Here is a 17387-nt window from a genome sequence, read left to right on the forward strand (position 1 = left end):
ACATACCCCTTAGCTAACATTAAAAGACATCTGTATACATGCTATGAATGTGCTAGAATCTCTCCGAACAATGTTTATTCTAGGTTTCATACTCCATTTTATTTCCGTAACCCCCCAATACCAAAGTATTAATGGGTTCTTCTTCAAAAGTAACAGATTTGCGGGAAGCTACCAAAAAAACAGACCTTTCCAAACCGATACAATTATTTTTAAAGTATGTCAATAGAACATTTTCTTCAGGCTATAAATAATACAAAAAACGTTACATGTGTGTGCATATCATACCTTTATCTACAATATGATCCAGACCACCTAAAAGCCGGAGTTCTTCTTTAAACCAGTCTCCTGCTCGTTTAGAAGTAAGGGACAATAATGTCTCCATAGCTAAATGCCCAGTCTAAAAATCAGAAGAATCACTAATGAAAATTTATTCTAAGCAATAATTCTAAGGCAATAATTCTAGAAATTGCTTTCTTTACCAAAAAAATACACTGCATGCTACCAGCATATAAAGAACAGTAATTGCTTTTATAAGTAAAATTGAACTAATTTCCCATTTCATTGGTATAGTCTAAGTTGACAAATGTTTTTACCACATACCATGTTTTTATAAATTTGTTATTAAAGTAATCTATTGGCCAGACGTGGTGGCTCAGTCTGTAATCCTAGCACTTTGGGAGGCAGAGGAGAGAGGATAGCCTGGGCAACTTGGTGAGACCTCATCTCTACAATAAATCATAAAAAAACTAGCCAGGCGTGGTGGTATGTGTCTGTAGTTCCAGCTACTTGGAAGGCTGAGGCAGAAGGATTGCCTATACCCAGCAGATCAAGGCTGCAGTGGCATGAGCGTGCCACTGCACTTCAGCCTGGGTGACAAGAGTGAGACTCCAATTCAAAAAAAAAAAAGGTAGTCTATTATTTGTCAATTCAATATAATATATACTAGTACTCTTATTTTTACAGTACAAAAGGCTTAAGTGTGATGTTGTTGAATCAAAGTGTACATGTACTTTAACTGTAAATCAATATAATAGATTAATTTACCATAAAGGATATAACAAGTAACATTCCCAGGAGCAAAGTATGGGAGTGCCAATCGTCCTGAATCTTCAAAAGCACAAGTTATCACTTTAAATTTCTGCCTGAGTGGACAAAATGGTAACTTAGTGCTTTGGTTGGAATTTTTCTGAACACAGTAAACTTGAATAAATTTTTCCACATATCAGTTAACTGTATTTTTACTGTGAGACCCTGTTCATTATTCTCCCACAAGGCTGATTATCTTTTCTTACTGTTCTGGGTATTTTACCTATTCTGCATAAAAATCCTTTATTCATTTAATAGGTTGACCAGTCTTTATACAGCAGGCTTAGCTATTTGGATATGCATCATATGGCCATAATGAAAAATTCATATAAAATAAATAATGCTTTAGGACTGCCACTAGAAGGAGCACAAAAGATAAGGGCCATATTTACCACCAGATGAAAGTTTTTCTTTCTCTTTATTTGACTTTAACTACTGTTTTTCTTTTCTAAAGCATATTAGCTACTTCCTAACAAAGAGTAATCTGGTTCCTGTTGTAATAAAGCAACTTCAGCATAACAAAAGAAATTCTTTAATTAGCAAAGACTGAAAGCCCTGGTTTTCTTCCCAAAGTTTCTGCCCTTCAAAAGATGCTAGTTTACATTAAGTCCTCCAGGTCTATTTGAAGTAGCATATAAATTAGATATTTAGAAATACAAACAACAGGTATTACCAGTAAAAATTCTGGCATCATAGATTTAGAAGTGATCTAGAGGAGTCTGTCTATTTCTTTTTAAAAAGTTGACCTCCAAGCTGACAGATATAGAACTAGAATCCATAGCACAAAAACAGATACAATTCTGCCAATTCTCATTACAGTCCCTCAAGGAGCAATTTAATTAGACTGGTCTATCAATTTATGAGTCATAGTAGTAAAGCTGCAGCCTCATCGGGCATTCTTTGTTTAGGAAGAAAGGTGATAGTAATTTTAAATTAACATAATTAAAACTCATATATTTTTATGCTTAAAAGGGACTTTATTTTTTGTGCCTACATTGGCACAAAAAGGATTCTTTGATATTTTAGGCTATATTCAGTAGTAAGCTAAGATTTAAAAATAGCGTATCTGAAAGCTGGAAAAGTCCACAGAGGTAAAACACAGACAAATCATTAATCAGAATATTACCCTGGAACTGTTAGCTCAGTTATTTGATTTATACCTGAAAACATAGTTCAGTCATGTGCCATATAATGATGCTTCAGTCAATGACAAATTGTATACATGACAGTGATCCCATAAAATTATAGTAATCATGGCTCACTGCAGCCTCAACCTCCTGGGCTCAGGCAATCCTTCCACCTCAGCCTCTCAAGTAGCTGAGATTACAGGTGCTCGCCACCACACCTGGCTCATGTTTTTTTTTTTCGTAGGTCTGTTTTTTGTTTGAGGTCTTTCTAGGTTGCCCAAACTAATCTCAAACTCCTGGGCTCAAGCAACCTTCCCACCCCAGCCTTCCAAAGTGTTGGGGTTACAGGGATGACCCACCAAATTGAAAAACTCCCATTGCCTAGTGACATCCTAGAGCATGATATTACTCGTGTGTTTGTGGTATAAACAAACCTGCTGTGCTGCCAGTCTTAAAAGAGCATAGCATATATAGGCCAGGTGCATAAATCAGATGCAGTGGCTCATGTCTCTAATCTCAGCACTTTGGAAGGCAGAGGTGGAAGGGTTGGTTGAGCCCAGGAGTTGGAGATCAGCCTGGGCAATCTAGCAAGACCTCAAACAAAAACAAGACCCACAGGGGAAAAAAAAAAGAGCCAGGTGTGGTGGTGAGCACCCGTAATCTAAGCTACTGGGAGGTTGAGGTGGAGGGATCGCCTGAGCCCAGGAAGTTGAGGCTACAGTGAGCCATGATTGTGCTACTGCATTCCATCTATCCTGGGCGACAAAGTGAGACCCCCGACTCAAAAAAAAAAAGAAAGAAAATTACAGTTATTTACTGGCAAAAAAAAGAAAGAAAATTACAGTTATTTACTGGCAAAAAAAAAAAGCCCAAATGCAGATGAGCTAGTTTACAAATTTCAGGCAGAGAATGAAATTATGCTAGAGCTAAACTTAAAAGAATTTGCCAAATTGTAAACCACAGCTAGGAGAAGTTAATACAATTTGTCCAAAGTCACACTGTCACTGGGACTAATCCAAGACTTTCTGAAAGTAATTTTCACTTCACAATGAAAGGAAGAAAGAAAGAACCCACCGTTATATTTTCTAGATCAAGATGCTTGTTGTGTACAGTTTCACAAAGTCTTCGGATTTTTTCTTTAATTTTGTTCATGTCTTTTTCATTCAGTAGCTTGGATGATGAAGCATCTTGTTCCAGTTCCAAAAGTCGAATCATTAGGTCTAGGCTAGCTCTATCAAGATCCATGTTCAAACGATCCCTGCTCAATATGTACATGAGGGCAGCAGTACAGAGGGACAGATTCTAGAACACACCCCAAAAAAAAAAAAGTTTATGTAATCAACAATCTCAGGAAATAAGACTGTTACTTTTGTTTACAAGTTGAAATAAATGCCTAAAATTCACATCACTGATCATGCCTGAAAACTTGAAGTTGATTTATTCAGTGCCTCCCTCTAAAATATTCTGGAAATATGTTTATTAAATAAATAAATACAACACTGTTACTAAAGTTTTCCTTTCTTTGGACCCTCCTTACATGAATGCCCCACAGCTGGAAGAAAATCTACTGATTTCATATTTTTGGCCATTCTGTGCTAAACAAATGGAAAAAAAAAAAGTATCTTTTTTCAGATACATATGTATATAATATCTGTTAAATCCTATTATGACATAACCCACTCTTTATTCTTTAGGATACAGTAGTCAAACTTCAATTCAAAATCAGTAGCATGATTTATTTTAAAATGTACATCAAAACCAGCATATGTTTTTCCTTAGAAAATAAACACAACTGAGTTTGTATTAGCATATAAACCTAGGATGTTGAAATACACATATTTGGTTTCTTGTTTTTTTTGAGTTGGAATCTCAGTCTGTCGCCCAGACTGGAGTGCAGTGGTTGCTCCCGGCCACCGCAGGTACAACCTGCTGGGCTCCAGCGATCCTTCCACCTCAGCCTTCCGAGTAGCCGGAATTACAGGCATGCGCTACCACGCCCGGCTAATTTTTTTTTTTTTTTGATTTATTGTAGAGATGAGGTCTCGTCAAGTTGCCCAGGCGGGTCTCGAACCCGCGGGCTCAGGCAATCCACTCACCTCAGCCTCCCAAGGCTCATATTTGATTTCTTTAAAATAAATCAATCAAGTCTGGTTAAACCAAGTAATTTTTAAAAACTCATTAATAAAACAGTCACAACATAATTCAGATCCTATAGTTAAGTTAGCGCACACTACTTAGACAATTTACAAGTACTAAGTGAAATATTTTAGAGAGATGTTAATATAACAAAAAGGTTATACATTCGGGATGTTTCAACATTTAAGATATTCTGTAGTTATAATTATTTCAACGTACAGAAATACAACTACCTAAAGATTTAAAATTTTGAGTCCCCCAAAATAGATAAACTTCAGACTAGGCCTCTAATTAAAAGCTTATATTGCAAATTATTTTGGGGGTAGACACCTCCCTCACTGCTGACCTGCTCACTGTCTCCCTTGCAGAATACTCAATAAACCTGTTTAAGAATAAAAATAACACTATTTTTGAAAAATAGGATGCCATATTGAAAGCCATGAGACATCTACTTCCCCTCAAAGATCACACACAGCAAGCTCAAGAGATCCTGCACCTTAGCTTCCAGAGTAGCAGGAACTCTAGGTGTGCATCACTTCACCCAACAACAAACTAATTCTTAGTTCTTCTCCCCCTCGTTATTCTGTATCTACTACAACTTAGTAACAGAGTTATGCTCACCAAGGGTTAAATATACTACCTTAGGTTTCAGAAGACTCAGATTAATTGTGTCACCTAATCTGTATTTGGAACATAATTTCTTTTTTTTTTTGAGTTGGAGTCTCACTCTGTCGCCCAGACTGGAGTGCAGTGGCTGCTCCTAGCCACCACAGCCTCGACCTGCTGGGCTCCGGCGATCCTTCTGCCTCAGCCTTCCAAGTAGCCGGAATTACAAGTATGCACTACCACGCCCGGCTGATTTTTTTATTTATTGTAGAGATGAGGTCTCGCTGCCCAGGTGGATCTCGAACCCACAAGCTCAGGCAATCCACTCACCTCAGCCTCCCAAAGGCACGGGATTACAGGCTGAGCCACCGAACCCGGCTTGGAATATAATTTCTTTAACAAAAATACAGTAAGGTCATTTCAAAATACCAGTAATAATAATGATTAGCAATGATGGTTACTTTCTTCTAACTCTGGATAATGTCAAACCTAACTTCCATTACGCAAGCTTTATTTTTAAGAGAAAGCATCAAAGGCAAGGAAAATGAAAAATTTATTCCTTTCCACAATGGGGCCACATTCTAGATTCAACACTAGAAAAAATGTTTTTAAAAACTGGGGCTATGTTTCAGAACCAGTTTTTATCCATGCTATTAATATCAAATAATATTAAAAGATTCTTCTGAGTACTTCCTTATTAGAGAAAATTATACTTAGAGAATTCAGCATCAGTATAGAATGTTAGCTATGAAAACAGAATAAAGTTTTATTTTATTATTATAATATATATATTATACATATATATTGAGTTGAAGTATCACTCTGTCACCCAGGCTGGAATGTAGTGTCATGCTCATGGCTACCGCAGCCTTGTCCTACTGAGCTCAGGCAATCCTTCCATCTCAGCCTCCCAAGTGGCTGAAACTACTGGTGCATGCCACCATGCCCAGCTAATTCTTTTATTTACTGTAGAGACAAGGTCTTGTCAAGTTGCCCAGGATGATCTCAAACCTCTGGGTTCAGGCAATCCTCTTGCTGTCTCTGCTTTGCAAAGTGCTAGAATTAGAGACATGAACCACCGCACCCAGCTTGGATAAAATTTTAGCAGTATAAATTGACAAAAACCAAAAATGTTTTCATGAGAAAATTATTTATTTATTAAGAAAAAACTGGCATTAAGCTCTACAAATTCAGCAAATAAAATGAACCTAGTCTATAATTAGGATATATTTATAGAATAGTCAAATGAAGGTATTTTTTGATAGCCAAATAGACTAGTTATTTTTTCAATAATACTTTCAACTCCAGAAATTTAAAAATACCTGATGGTGCTGGGAATCATCCAAGGTTTTAAAAACCATTGCTACCATCCCATGTGCTCTCAGATGCATTCGAAAACTGGGCATGGCACATTTAGTAGCCAAGCTAATAACACTAGAAGAAAATAGAGCAGGTTAGGAGAACTGAAAAGAGCTAGTACATTTGTTCTTAGTCGTGTAATACCAAAACAAGCAAACAGAAATTGGGGTGGAAGGGTCAAAGCATTGCCCAAGAGATCACAATATAAAAACCATGGGGCAAATCAAATTATTAAAAATATACTGATGTCTAATGTGTGATTAGGAACATTATATTTTTAAAAAATAAATAATACATAACTGTCTTTAGTGCACTGCTTACATAACTACTACCATTAAAAACATAAAGTCTCAGATACCATTCATAAGGTTTCTGACAAAAATGTAAGTAATTATATTTGACAGGATATGCACCAACTGACTGAACAATCAAACTACAGTATTCAATCAATCCATTACATACAAATAATTATCTTTTTAAAATTAGCATCTAGGTGTTAATTTAAGCACCCAGATCACAACACTTAAATTAATCTAATTTATCACGTGAATGTTTGAAATTCTGAGCTAAAAAAGAACTTAAGATTCTTTTGCATAGTTTTTTTATTTTAAGCACCCGGAAACTGAGGCCAATACTATGCCAAAAAGAGTATGATCACCCAGCTTTCCTTCCATTGTATAGAATCGAGTCCTTTATAAAGAAACTGATCCCATTTCAAATGCATCACGTGTATATACTATATACCCATCATACCAAAATAAAAAATAGTTGGCTTTTTGACAACACTCTACCCAGTTGGGAAAATTTTAATGACATAAAGCATGCACCTAATTATAAAATACAAAAATAAGATCTTACCTAAGGCAACGTGTGTTTAGAGGCTGAGTGCTCTTTAAGCCACTTAACAAGTACTCAATGTCATCAGTGAACTCTTGATTTTCACCAAATTCTACCACATCATTGAAGTGCTTCACGTGTTGAACAACAGTATATAACTGCCAAGAAAAATAAAATGTCCACCTCTTTTTGTAATTATGAACTAGCATACTTAAATCTATGGGCTCACTATAATTTATATAAAAGTGTATAGAACAGTTCATTAGATAGCAACAAAACTATCTTAAAAATAATGCTAGTGGTAGGACAAGGGAAGTTTGTGGTTCAAAACAATGAACATCATTATACTGATATTTGTTCAAGACATTAAAAGGCTAAAACTGTATATGGCTGCTTACTTCTTTGTCCTCTCTTCTGCATTTCAGTGCCGTAACTATATCTTGGTAGGGCTGAGTAGGTATTGTCACAGTTTTTATCACTTTGGATGGTGGTGCAGGAGCCTTAAAAACTCCATCATCTTTTTGATTTGGTTCCTTTGAAGACAGTCTCACCTATTAATAAAGGTATTAAATTAGTTGCTCTAAATAAGTATATAAAAATAGGAGCATCTCATCTATCTGGCAAATTTAGCTTTAAAAAAGTAAATAAAACTTTTTTTTTTTTTTTGAGTTGGAGTCTCACTCTATCGCCCAGACTGGAGTGCAGTGGCAGCTCCCGGCCACCATAGCCTCGAACTGCTAGACTCCGGCGATCCTTCCACCTCAGCCTTCCAAGTAGTCGGAATTACAGGTGCGCGCTACCACGCCAGGCTGATTTTTTGATTGATTGTAGAGATGAGGTCTCGCTGCCCAGGTGGGTCTCGAACCCGCAGGCTCAGGCAATCCACTCACCTCAGCCTCCCAAAGGCGCGGGATTACAGGCTGAGCCACCAAGCCCAGCTAACAAAACTTTTTAAAAGGGGGGGAAGGAGGAAGGCATCTGAAAAGTCTTCAGGGATACTTTAAATTCTATACACTAATAGGTAAAACTTAGATATTTTAGACACAAAGAACCACTCAAGAATTCCTTCTGGTCTTTTGTTAACCTTTATATTTCACACAATTTGTTACTTGTCTCCAGGACAGTTAGAAAGACCACAGAACTACAATTGCACTCATATGCAGCTTTAATAAGCAGCGAGGATGAAAAAACTGCAACAGAGAGACATTATTATTTAAAGAATCTTAATACCACAGAAGTTTGAAGTAGTTTGGGGTAGAAATAAGTAGCTATTGCAAGAACATGGTATATAACTACTAATACACATAATTTTATACTATCAAAAAGTTTAATGTAATTAACAAGACAAAAAACCAACTGTACTACACATTATATTCTAGAAATATTTCTATCCTTATTTTTTGTTACAAAAAACTAATTTATTTGATAACTCCAGATGACTGAGGCTTTACTGTTAGCCTAGAAGTATTAATGTATAATAAATACTCTCCCTCCCTCTGACAAAAATAATACAGTAACAATCTTTTTTCAAACATGTTTTGGATTGAAAGTACTACTGGAATAGGAAGATTCACCTCTGAAAAGCAAATTAAGGAATGAAAGTCATTTAGAGATCTATGTAGAATATAATTTACAATATAGTACTTAATGGTGGATACAAACATCAAATAAGTACAAATCTGCCCTTAAATACTATAAATTCTATGAAATGTAGATCATGAGTAAAAGAGCCTTCTTTTTTAAGGCTGTCATTTTTAACCTAGTAGCACTAGAATTTCTGCTATCCTATCTACAATCCTCACTTTTCCAGTGAAATAACTGAAATCACTAAATTTCAGTAAGAAAGCCAAAATAAGCTGTTAATAGAAAAGTCAAAAACAAACAAATTATAAATTAAGAGCGTAACTGCTTAACCAATTTACACATTAAACAGCACAAAATAAATAAATAAAGTAAGTTCACTTACTGTGACACTCTGAGGTTTTACAACTGGTGGCCCAGGCAGCTCTTCTGAATCTGGATGGTTCCAATGTCTGGCATTATATACAGCTTTTGTAGGCGACTGGAAAAATGAAATGAGACAAAGACCAAATGCTTCCATCCTTATAAAAGTATCTCACTTGGCCAGGACTGGTGGCTCAGCCTGCAAACCCAGCACTTTGGGAGGCTGAGGCGAGTGGAACTGCCTGAGACCGCAGGTTCGAGACCAGCCCAGGCAACTGGGCAAGACCTCATCTCTACAATAAATCAAAAATTAGCTGGGCATGGTAGCGTGCACCTGTAGTTCTGGCCACTTGCGAGGCTGAGAGTTGGAAGGATCGCTGGAGCCCAGCAGGTCGATGCTGGGGTGGCTATGAGTGTGCCACTGCACGCTAGTCTGGGCAACGGAGTGAGACACTGATTCAAAAAAAAAAAAAAAAGTGTCTCACTTAATAAACTAAAAATTATAAAGAATAATTTAAATATATAAACGCATATCCTAGTCAGAGCAGGACAGATGCTATCTGAGTGTACTCCCATCATGTTTCCATGCCTATGGCAGACATAATCACTGTGGTATTGAAAATCAGCAATTAGAGCTCTGTGCACTAAGACTAACCAAGAAATGATGCCACTTGAAAGTAAATCTCTTGCCAGGCTTATACTAACTTAGTAATGAACATATTTAATTCAACATGTTATTTGGCAAAACTTTATTATTAACTACTGATTCATGCGCCACAATCCTCCAACAAAAGGAATCAGGTAGTTTATGATAAGTAATATGCTAATGATAATATGCTAATTTAAATAAACTGTTGTGACTAAATGTGTGCCATCATTCAGTTTTCAAATTTTATAAAGGTAAATAAGGTACATATGCCACATATTACAAGACACGGTAGGGCCTTGAAAAGTTCCTTGTGATAACATACATGATTTCTACAGCAAAAGGTCACATAAAATTGGACAACGATGTAAACTGCCTCATATTAGTTCAGGTTATTGTGCTGCCAAATCAATTTTACTTAAACTTATAGGAAAATTAAAACCTCTCAGTTTTCACATAAATTTCAGAATCAAGAATAAGTAACTGCAAACCTGCAAAATCAAATCCATAGGATTAAATGTGTATAAAAAAAAAGGAACAAAACCCTCACTTCCAAGAGGATTATGCAAAGACTGACAACCCAGAAAAGAAACACCTCATCTTTTCCCTGCCCTACAAAGTAATATTAAATTATGTCCTTCAAGCTTTAAGTAAATGGTTTGAGCTAATCAGAGATGTTCTTTGTTTTTACTTTTTAGTACTACACACAGAAAATAAAAGAACAAGTAGGAAAACATACTTCAAGACTGGCTAAAAATCTACATTAAAAAATTAACCATCTCCTCTTACCAGTACTATACAACATAATTGGCATTAAGCATTACACTAACAGTTAGCTGTTTACATAGTATCCTTAATAAAGTAAACAACTTCTCTTTTGTATTATGTATACACAACCATTATTCTTATATACCAGATTTGCACAAAGTTATGACACATTAGCAACGTAGAACAGTTTACGCACCCATGCAATGAGCTGATGTGGTTTCCTGAAGCACAACACATAAAGTGTACTCAATATAAATTATAAAACCCACCTATTTCTTATATTCTTCTCAAAGATCAGCTATGTAATTTGTGTGCCTGCTAGTTATTAGATTCCCTGATTTGAGCAATCCCTAGTTCCTCAAGCACAGCCAAGGCTATAGCTATAGCCTTTTGCTAAGAACAGGTGCCACAAAGCTCAAACATTTCACTTCTTTTTTAAAAGCACTAACTATAGGTAATAAACAATATAGTTACCTAGCTCCCCAGTTAACAAAACAGCATGGCAACTCAAAGTTCTAAATTAAAACACTAGAGAAGTGTTTGAAGCAATATGTACTTTGAAGTATTAAATATTATTTATTTCAATAGATTGGGGATAAGTATTAAATATTATTGATAATTGTTACATGATGATCTGCTGCTCAGTTTAAGTCTAACAGTTTCATAAGAAAAATTGGATATATGGTCTACTTTCCTAAGAGGAACTACGATATTTTTAAAAGAGAGGGGAAATAACAAACGTGCCTATTCATCTCAAAAGCCCTTGAAGCACAATAGAGTACAGAATAACTTATAGTAAAAGGTCATATTAAACTTTTTCTTTACTCTATTGAATAAGGCAATTCAGTAACACTATTATTTTTAAAGTTTTGATGCTTTATCATTTTAATGCTAATGAGCAATCTAAAAGAAAAGAGAATCAAATACAAATTTTCCTTGACTTTTATTCCAAAACTTTACAAAGGTTAACACAGGTTTTATTATGGGAGAAAGAGCTGATAAAGATACATCCTACTATCTAAAATTCAAAATGAATAACATCTGTATATAGTTAATACACACAGGAGGGTAAGAAAGAAACAGTGAAGGAAAAAGAAAAAAAAAACACTGAATTCTTTACATCATTCTAAAACAGAACAATAATTACACATGCTTTCAAGTAAAATGTATATGTAAAGCACACAACAGTAGTACGTAACATGCTAATTTCACTCAAAGACAATAATTGTGTACAACATCTGTAAACAGCATTAGCAATCAACTTTCCATGGAAAATCAAAATCACTCTTACCATTTAGCAACTTAGGTTTTACTATCAGGCTTTTCTTTTATCTTGTTAATTTTATTCAGGCTTAAAAAGCAGATACAGTATATTAGCCAAATTCCTTAACGTTTCTGTGTTAAAGAATTTGTGGATTGTTTGCTCTGCAAGCTGATTAAGAACACTTAGAACAAAAAAAAAAGTATAAAGTTCTTAATAATATTCTAACATTCTAAAGATTTAGAACTATTTTCTCATATTTCAGTATTAGTAATCTTAAACATACTACTCTTTTCTGTTCAGTTCTCCAGGGGCATGACAAACAAGAAAAACTTCAAATGTAACAATCCATTCCCGCTGAGGAAAAAATATGCCAATGACACACCGATGGAGGATTTATCCATGAGAGATAATCTAGTTTCTATGAAAACAATGGTTAACAATTGGTTTGTTAACACTGTGTATAAGATTTAATTGCTGAATCACAATTATGAACCAGAGGAACTTAGTTTCCTAAAAATCTAAGTAGAAATGACAACATTATGCCATCCTCCACTGGGCTGGCTCCTACAAGGAAAAAAAATTAGAGTAACTATCTTTAAGCCATATGAACTTTTTGAAAAACAGGACCAAGTTTATTTTTGAGTTTTAAGAGAGACTATATATGAAATGAGGACAAAAATAACAAGCTGATTACAATTCACCCAACCTTAACCATACAAGGTTATCATAAAAACAGAAATGTACTCTCACCAGTAACTCAATCAGCATGCAGTACAACTAAATGAACTTCGAAGAAGTGCTACAATGCAAAATTGTGTGTGTGTGTGAAATACTTTAGTGGCAATTCAAAAAGGGGAAGGAATCAAATATGGTGGCTCATACTTGCAATCCCAGCACTTTTGGAGGCCAGGGAAAGAAGACTGCTTAAGCCCAGGAGTTAGAGACCAGCCTGGGTAACACAGTGAGATCTCATCTCTACAAAAAAAAATTTTAATTTTGCTGGATGCAGTGGTACACGCCTGTAGTCCCAGCTACTTGGAGACTGAGATGGGAAGACCACCTACAGTGAGCCAGGTTTGTGCCACCCTACTTCAGCTTGGATTTTGAATTTTTTTAAAGATTCTGTAAAGGATTTTTATAAAAGTGGTGGAATGAGAGGAAATAGGAAGAAAACGATTAGGGTTTCCTTTAGCTCTCCAGAACTTCCTTTTAAGAGTTCAAGGCTGCAGTGAGCCATGATCATGTCACTGCACTCCAGTCTGGGTGACAGTGAGAACCTGACCAAAAAACTTCCTTTCAAGCATAATCATACAATCTCAAAATATCCTAAACTATAAAAATCATAACACATGCATTAAATACTCAGAATAATTAATTATTTGAGGGAGGACTACAGAAATTCCTAAACCAAAACACCAATGTCTGTAGTACTAAGAACTAGGCTTTATACTTGCATGATTTTGGTACTATCATTGCTCAAACCCCTCTTCTCAGAATAAGATTGCTAGTATAGTCTACATTACCCCATGTGACCTGACTGATCCTTCACAGTACCCATCTTATATCTTCTTGGTTTCTTACCAGATCACTTCTTCATGACATTTACTTGGAAAGTTTCCCTTATAAACCAGAAAAATCCTGCTATCCTTCTTCACAAGTGAACTTTTATGAGTCTGTCTTTGACTATCTTACATAAAATAGGTTTCCACCCCTTACTATGATTTATTTTTAATCATTACTTAACACCGCTTTGCCTAAACATACATATTTTATTATTTTAAATTTCTCATCAGACTGTAAGTATTAGAATAAAATTAATTGATCTAGTTTTATCTCTGCTGTATCTCCAACGCACAGAAAAACACATGATGAAAAGTATATGATGGACAAAATTTGTTGAATAAATAAATGCAGAACTTAAGGAAAGAACTAGGCATTGTAATAAGTAATACTGAGCATTGTTTAGAGAATGTAATCAACAGCTAAAGAGGAGAAATAAAGATGCAAAGTATTTCTTCCTTGCCTGAATTAATTAAGTTCTACAGGTAGTAATGCTTTGTAAAGAGACAGCTGCTATTTTGACAAAGGAAATGTCAACTCCTACCTACATAAAGAACAAATGCATACTACCATTCAGCTGATTGTGAGTTTAACATCAAGAGAGATTACAGTTTTATAGAGAAGATCACTGTCATTTCAGAATATCACCTGGAAATAGCATAATTTGACAATAAGCTCTAAAAAGACCATGTAAAAGACAAAGTTCAATAGTTGGCACCTTGTGAGAACTAACAACCTAGCCTATAATTCAATAATTATAAAATAAAAGGCCGGGTGTAGTAGCTCACACCCCTAAGCTCAGCACTTAGAGAGGCCAAGGTGAGAGGACTGCCTGAGCTCAGGAATTCAAGATCAGCCTGGACAACTTGCCAAGACCTCATCTCTACGATAAACAACAACAAAAAAAATTAGCCAGGCGCGGTGGCACGTGTCTGTAGTTCCAGCTACTTGGAAGGCTGAGGCGAAGGATCACCTGAGCCCAGCAGGTCGAGACTGCAATGGCCAAGATTGTGCCACTGCACTCCAGATGGGGCAACAGAGTGAGAAACTCTGACTCAAAAGATGCCAGGCTGGGAGGCTCAGCCTGTAATCCTGCGCCTTTGGGAGGCTGAGGTGAGTGGATTGCCTGAGCCCGCGGGTTCGAGACCCACCTGGGCAACTTGGCAAGACCTCATCTCTACAATAAATCAAAATGAGCCGGGCGTGGTAATGCACGTCTGTAGTTCCAGCTACTTGGAAGGCTGAGACACAAGGATCGCCGGAGCCCAGCAGGTCGAGGCTGCGGTGGCCAGGAGCGGCCACTGCACTCCAGTCTGGGCGACAGAGTGAGACTTCAACTCAAAAAAAAAAAAAAGATAATAATACTAGAATGAAAGCTAAAATAAGTGGCAGTTCTTGCAACTGTAAATAACATTAAATACAAGGGGGACCCCCAAAATGACTGAAATTATCTTTCAGCAGGTGAGTTCACTGTAATACACTCGGAATTTGTTTCTCAGGATCAAACAGTCAACCAAAGTTTTTAATATGGAAATTTTGAGAAGTTTGCATCATACTTTGTGTAAAAAACACCCCAAGTTTGGTAAACAGGTTCTTCTACCATGACAACGCACCTGCCCACACCACATCTAGTGTTCAGCAGTTTTTGACCAAAAAGTATGGCCCACATGTCCTACTCTTCCTCACAACTTTTTATATATGAATTCTGGGTTTTGGAGGTACTTCCTCATACACTTAGATAAGCTGTATTAGAGATGATTATCAAATTTAGAAATATTAGGTCCACACAAAAGTAATTTTGTTTCTTGCACTGTTGATATCTGCCATTTGATATTGGAATACATTCTTAAATAAATGTAGTCATGTTATACATCATTTTCACACTTATTTCTCGCTTTGTGCTTTTTTGTTAATGACTTAATACTTGATGTTTATTTTAAATTTATTTTTAGTCTATAGAAATGATGTTAGACAAAAAGCAAATGTGAGTGATTTTCTTATTCAAGTTCAAAATGGGCTGTAAAACAGCGAAGACAGTTCACATCAACAATACATTCAGTCCAGGAACTGCTAGCAAACATACAGTGCAGCAGTGGTTTAAGAAGTTTTGCAAAAGAGACAAGAGCCTTGAAGATGAGGAGCACAGTGGCCAGCCATCAGAAGTTGACAACGACCAACTGAGAGCAATCATCAAAGCTGATCTTCTTATGACTACACGAGAAGTTGCCAAAGAACTCAATGTTGACTATTCTACTGTTGTTCGAAATTTGAAGCAAATTGGAAAGGTGAAAAAGCTCAATAAGTGAGTGCCTCATGAGCTGACCAAAAATTTTAAAAAATCGTTTCCAAGTGTCAGCTTCTCTTATTCTACGCAGCAACGAACCATTCCTTTATCAGATGGATAGTGATGTGTGACGAAAAGTGAACTGTATATGACAACCAGAGATGGCCAGCTCAGTGGTTGGACTGAGAAGATGCTTCAAAGCACTTCCTAAAGCCAAACTTGCACCAAAAAAGATCATCATCACTGTTTGGCGGTCTGCTGCCAGTCTGATCCACTAAAGCTTTCTGAATCCTGGTGAAACCATTACATCTGAGAAGTATGCTCAGCAAATTGATGAGATACGCCAAAAACTCCAATGCCTATATCCAGCACTAGTCAACAGAAAGGGCCCAGTTCTTCTCCACAACAATGTCCAACTTCATGTCACACAACCAATGCTTGAAAATTGATGAATGGGGTCACAAAGTTTTTCCTCATCTGCCATATTCACCAGACTTCTCGCCAACAGACTACCACTTCTTCAAGCATCTCTACAACTTTTTGCAGGGGCAGTGCTTCCACAAGAAGGATGCAGAGGCCGGGCTCAGTGGCTCAGCCTATAATCCTGCGCCTTTGGGAGGCTGAGGTGAGTGGATTGCCTGAGCTCACAGGCTCGAGACCCGCCCGGGCAGCGAGACCTCATCTCTACAATAAATTAAAAAAAAATCAGCCAGGCGTGGTAGCGCATGCCTGTAATTCCAGCTACTTGGAAGGCTGAGGCAGAAGGATCGCCGGAGCCCAGCAGGTTGAGGCTGCAGTGGCCGGGAGCGGCCACTGCACTCTAGTCTGGGTGACAGAGTGAGACTCCAACTCAAAAAAAAAAAAAAGAAGGATGCAGAAAATGCTTTCCAAGAGTTTGCCAAATCCCAAAGCACAGATTTTTTTACACTACAGAAAAAAACTTATTTCTCATTGGCAAAAGTGTATTGATTATAATGGTTCCTATTTTGAATAATAAAGATGTGTCTGAGCCTAGTTATAATTATTTAAAATTCATGGTCCGAAACTGCAATTACCTTTGCACCAACCTAATAAAACAAAAGCTACAATTATCTTGAGACAACACCTGTGGTTGGATAATATCCATTTTCCCCTTCATTTTCCTTTAAGAACATTTAGCTGGACACATGTTCACCCAGATTTCTCAACATTTCTTAATGTTTGTGTGGGCATGTGACTAAGCTCTAGTCACTGGAGTGTGAAGAGAAGTGATAAACACCTTCTGGGTCCTGGTTTCTAGAGATGGTTCATTACCTCTCCTTCCAGTGCCTTCTATACTACTCAATAGTCTAGAAATGGCAGGACACCACCACAAAGAGGAAGCCTGGGTCCCCTACATTACAGTAATTTGAAAACTGTCCAGAGACAAGCATCTAGGGAGTGGTAAATAAGTTACCTATTTAAAACAAATTTGAGATTTCTTTTCCATAAGCTGAACCAAATCCTAAAAAAGATACCACCTTTTAACAAAATTCAATGGAAATTAGAAGCAAATAAAAATAGGACATGCAGAAAATACAAACTGTTGCCAATACTAGATGTGGGTATGTACACATAACGTTAAAAAGAAACAATTTAAGCCAGGCATGATGGTTCAAGTCTGTAATCCCAGCACTTTGGGAGGCAGAGGCGAGAGGATTGCCTGAGCCCAGGGGTTCAAGACCAGCATAGGCAACGTGGTGAGACCTCGTCTCTACAATAAATCAAAAAATTAGCCGGGCACAGTGGCGC

The 17387-nt window shown here is 36.8% G+C and overlaps 1 protein-coding gene across 2 annotated transcripts in view; it reads right to left on the minus strand.

Annotated features, from left to right (window-relative positions):
• Positions 1 to 17387, minus strand: part of WAPL (WAPL cohesin release factor) — an 84113-nt gene that overhangs the window by 21179 nt on the left and 45547 nt on the right. For both annotated transcript variants that reach the window (XM_008060097.2, XM_021713401.1), the window contains exons 4-9: positions 9118 to 9213; positions 7550 to 7702; positions 7173 to 7309; positions 6278 to 6389; positions 3288 to 3515; positions 286 to 397 (exon numbers count right to left, since the gene is read on the minus strand). In XM_008060097.2, coding sequence (XP_008058288.1) covers positions 286 to 397; positions 3288 to 3515; positions 6278 to 6389; positions 7173 to 7309; positions 7550 to 7702; positions 9118 to 9213 — 838 coding nt within the window. The remainder of the gene's footprint in view (positions 1 to 285; positions 398 to 3287; positions 3516 to 6277; positions 6390 to 7172; positions 7310 to 7549; positions 7703 to 9117; positions 9214 to 17387) is intronic.

Source organism: Carlito syrichta, unplaced genomic scaffold (assembly GCF_000164805.1).
Source record: "Carlito syrichta isolate Samal-C Ts95f unplaced genomic scaffold, Tarsius_syrichta-2.0.1 Scaffold304516, whole genome shotgun sequence".
NCBI lineage: Eukaryota > Metazoa > Chordata > Mammalia > Primates > Tarsiidae > Carlito > Carlito syrichta.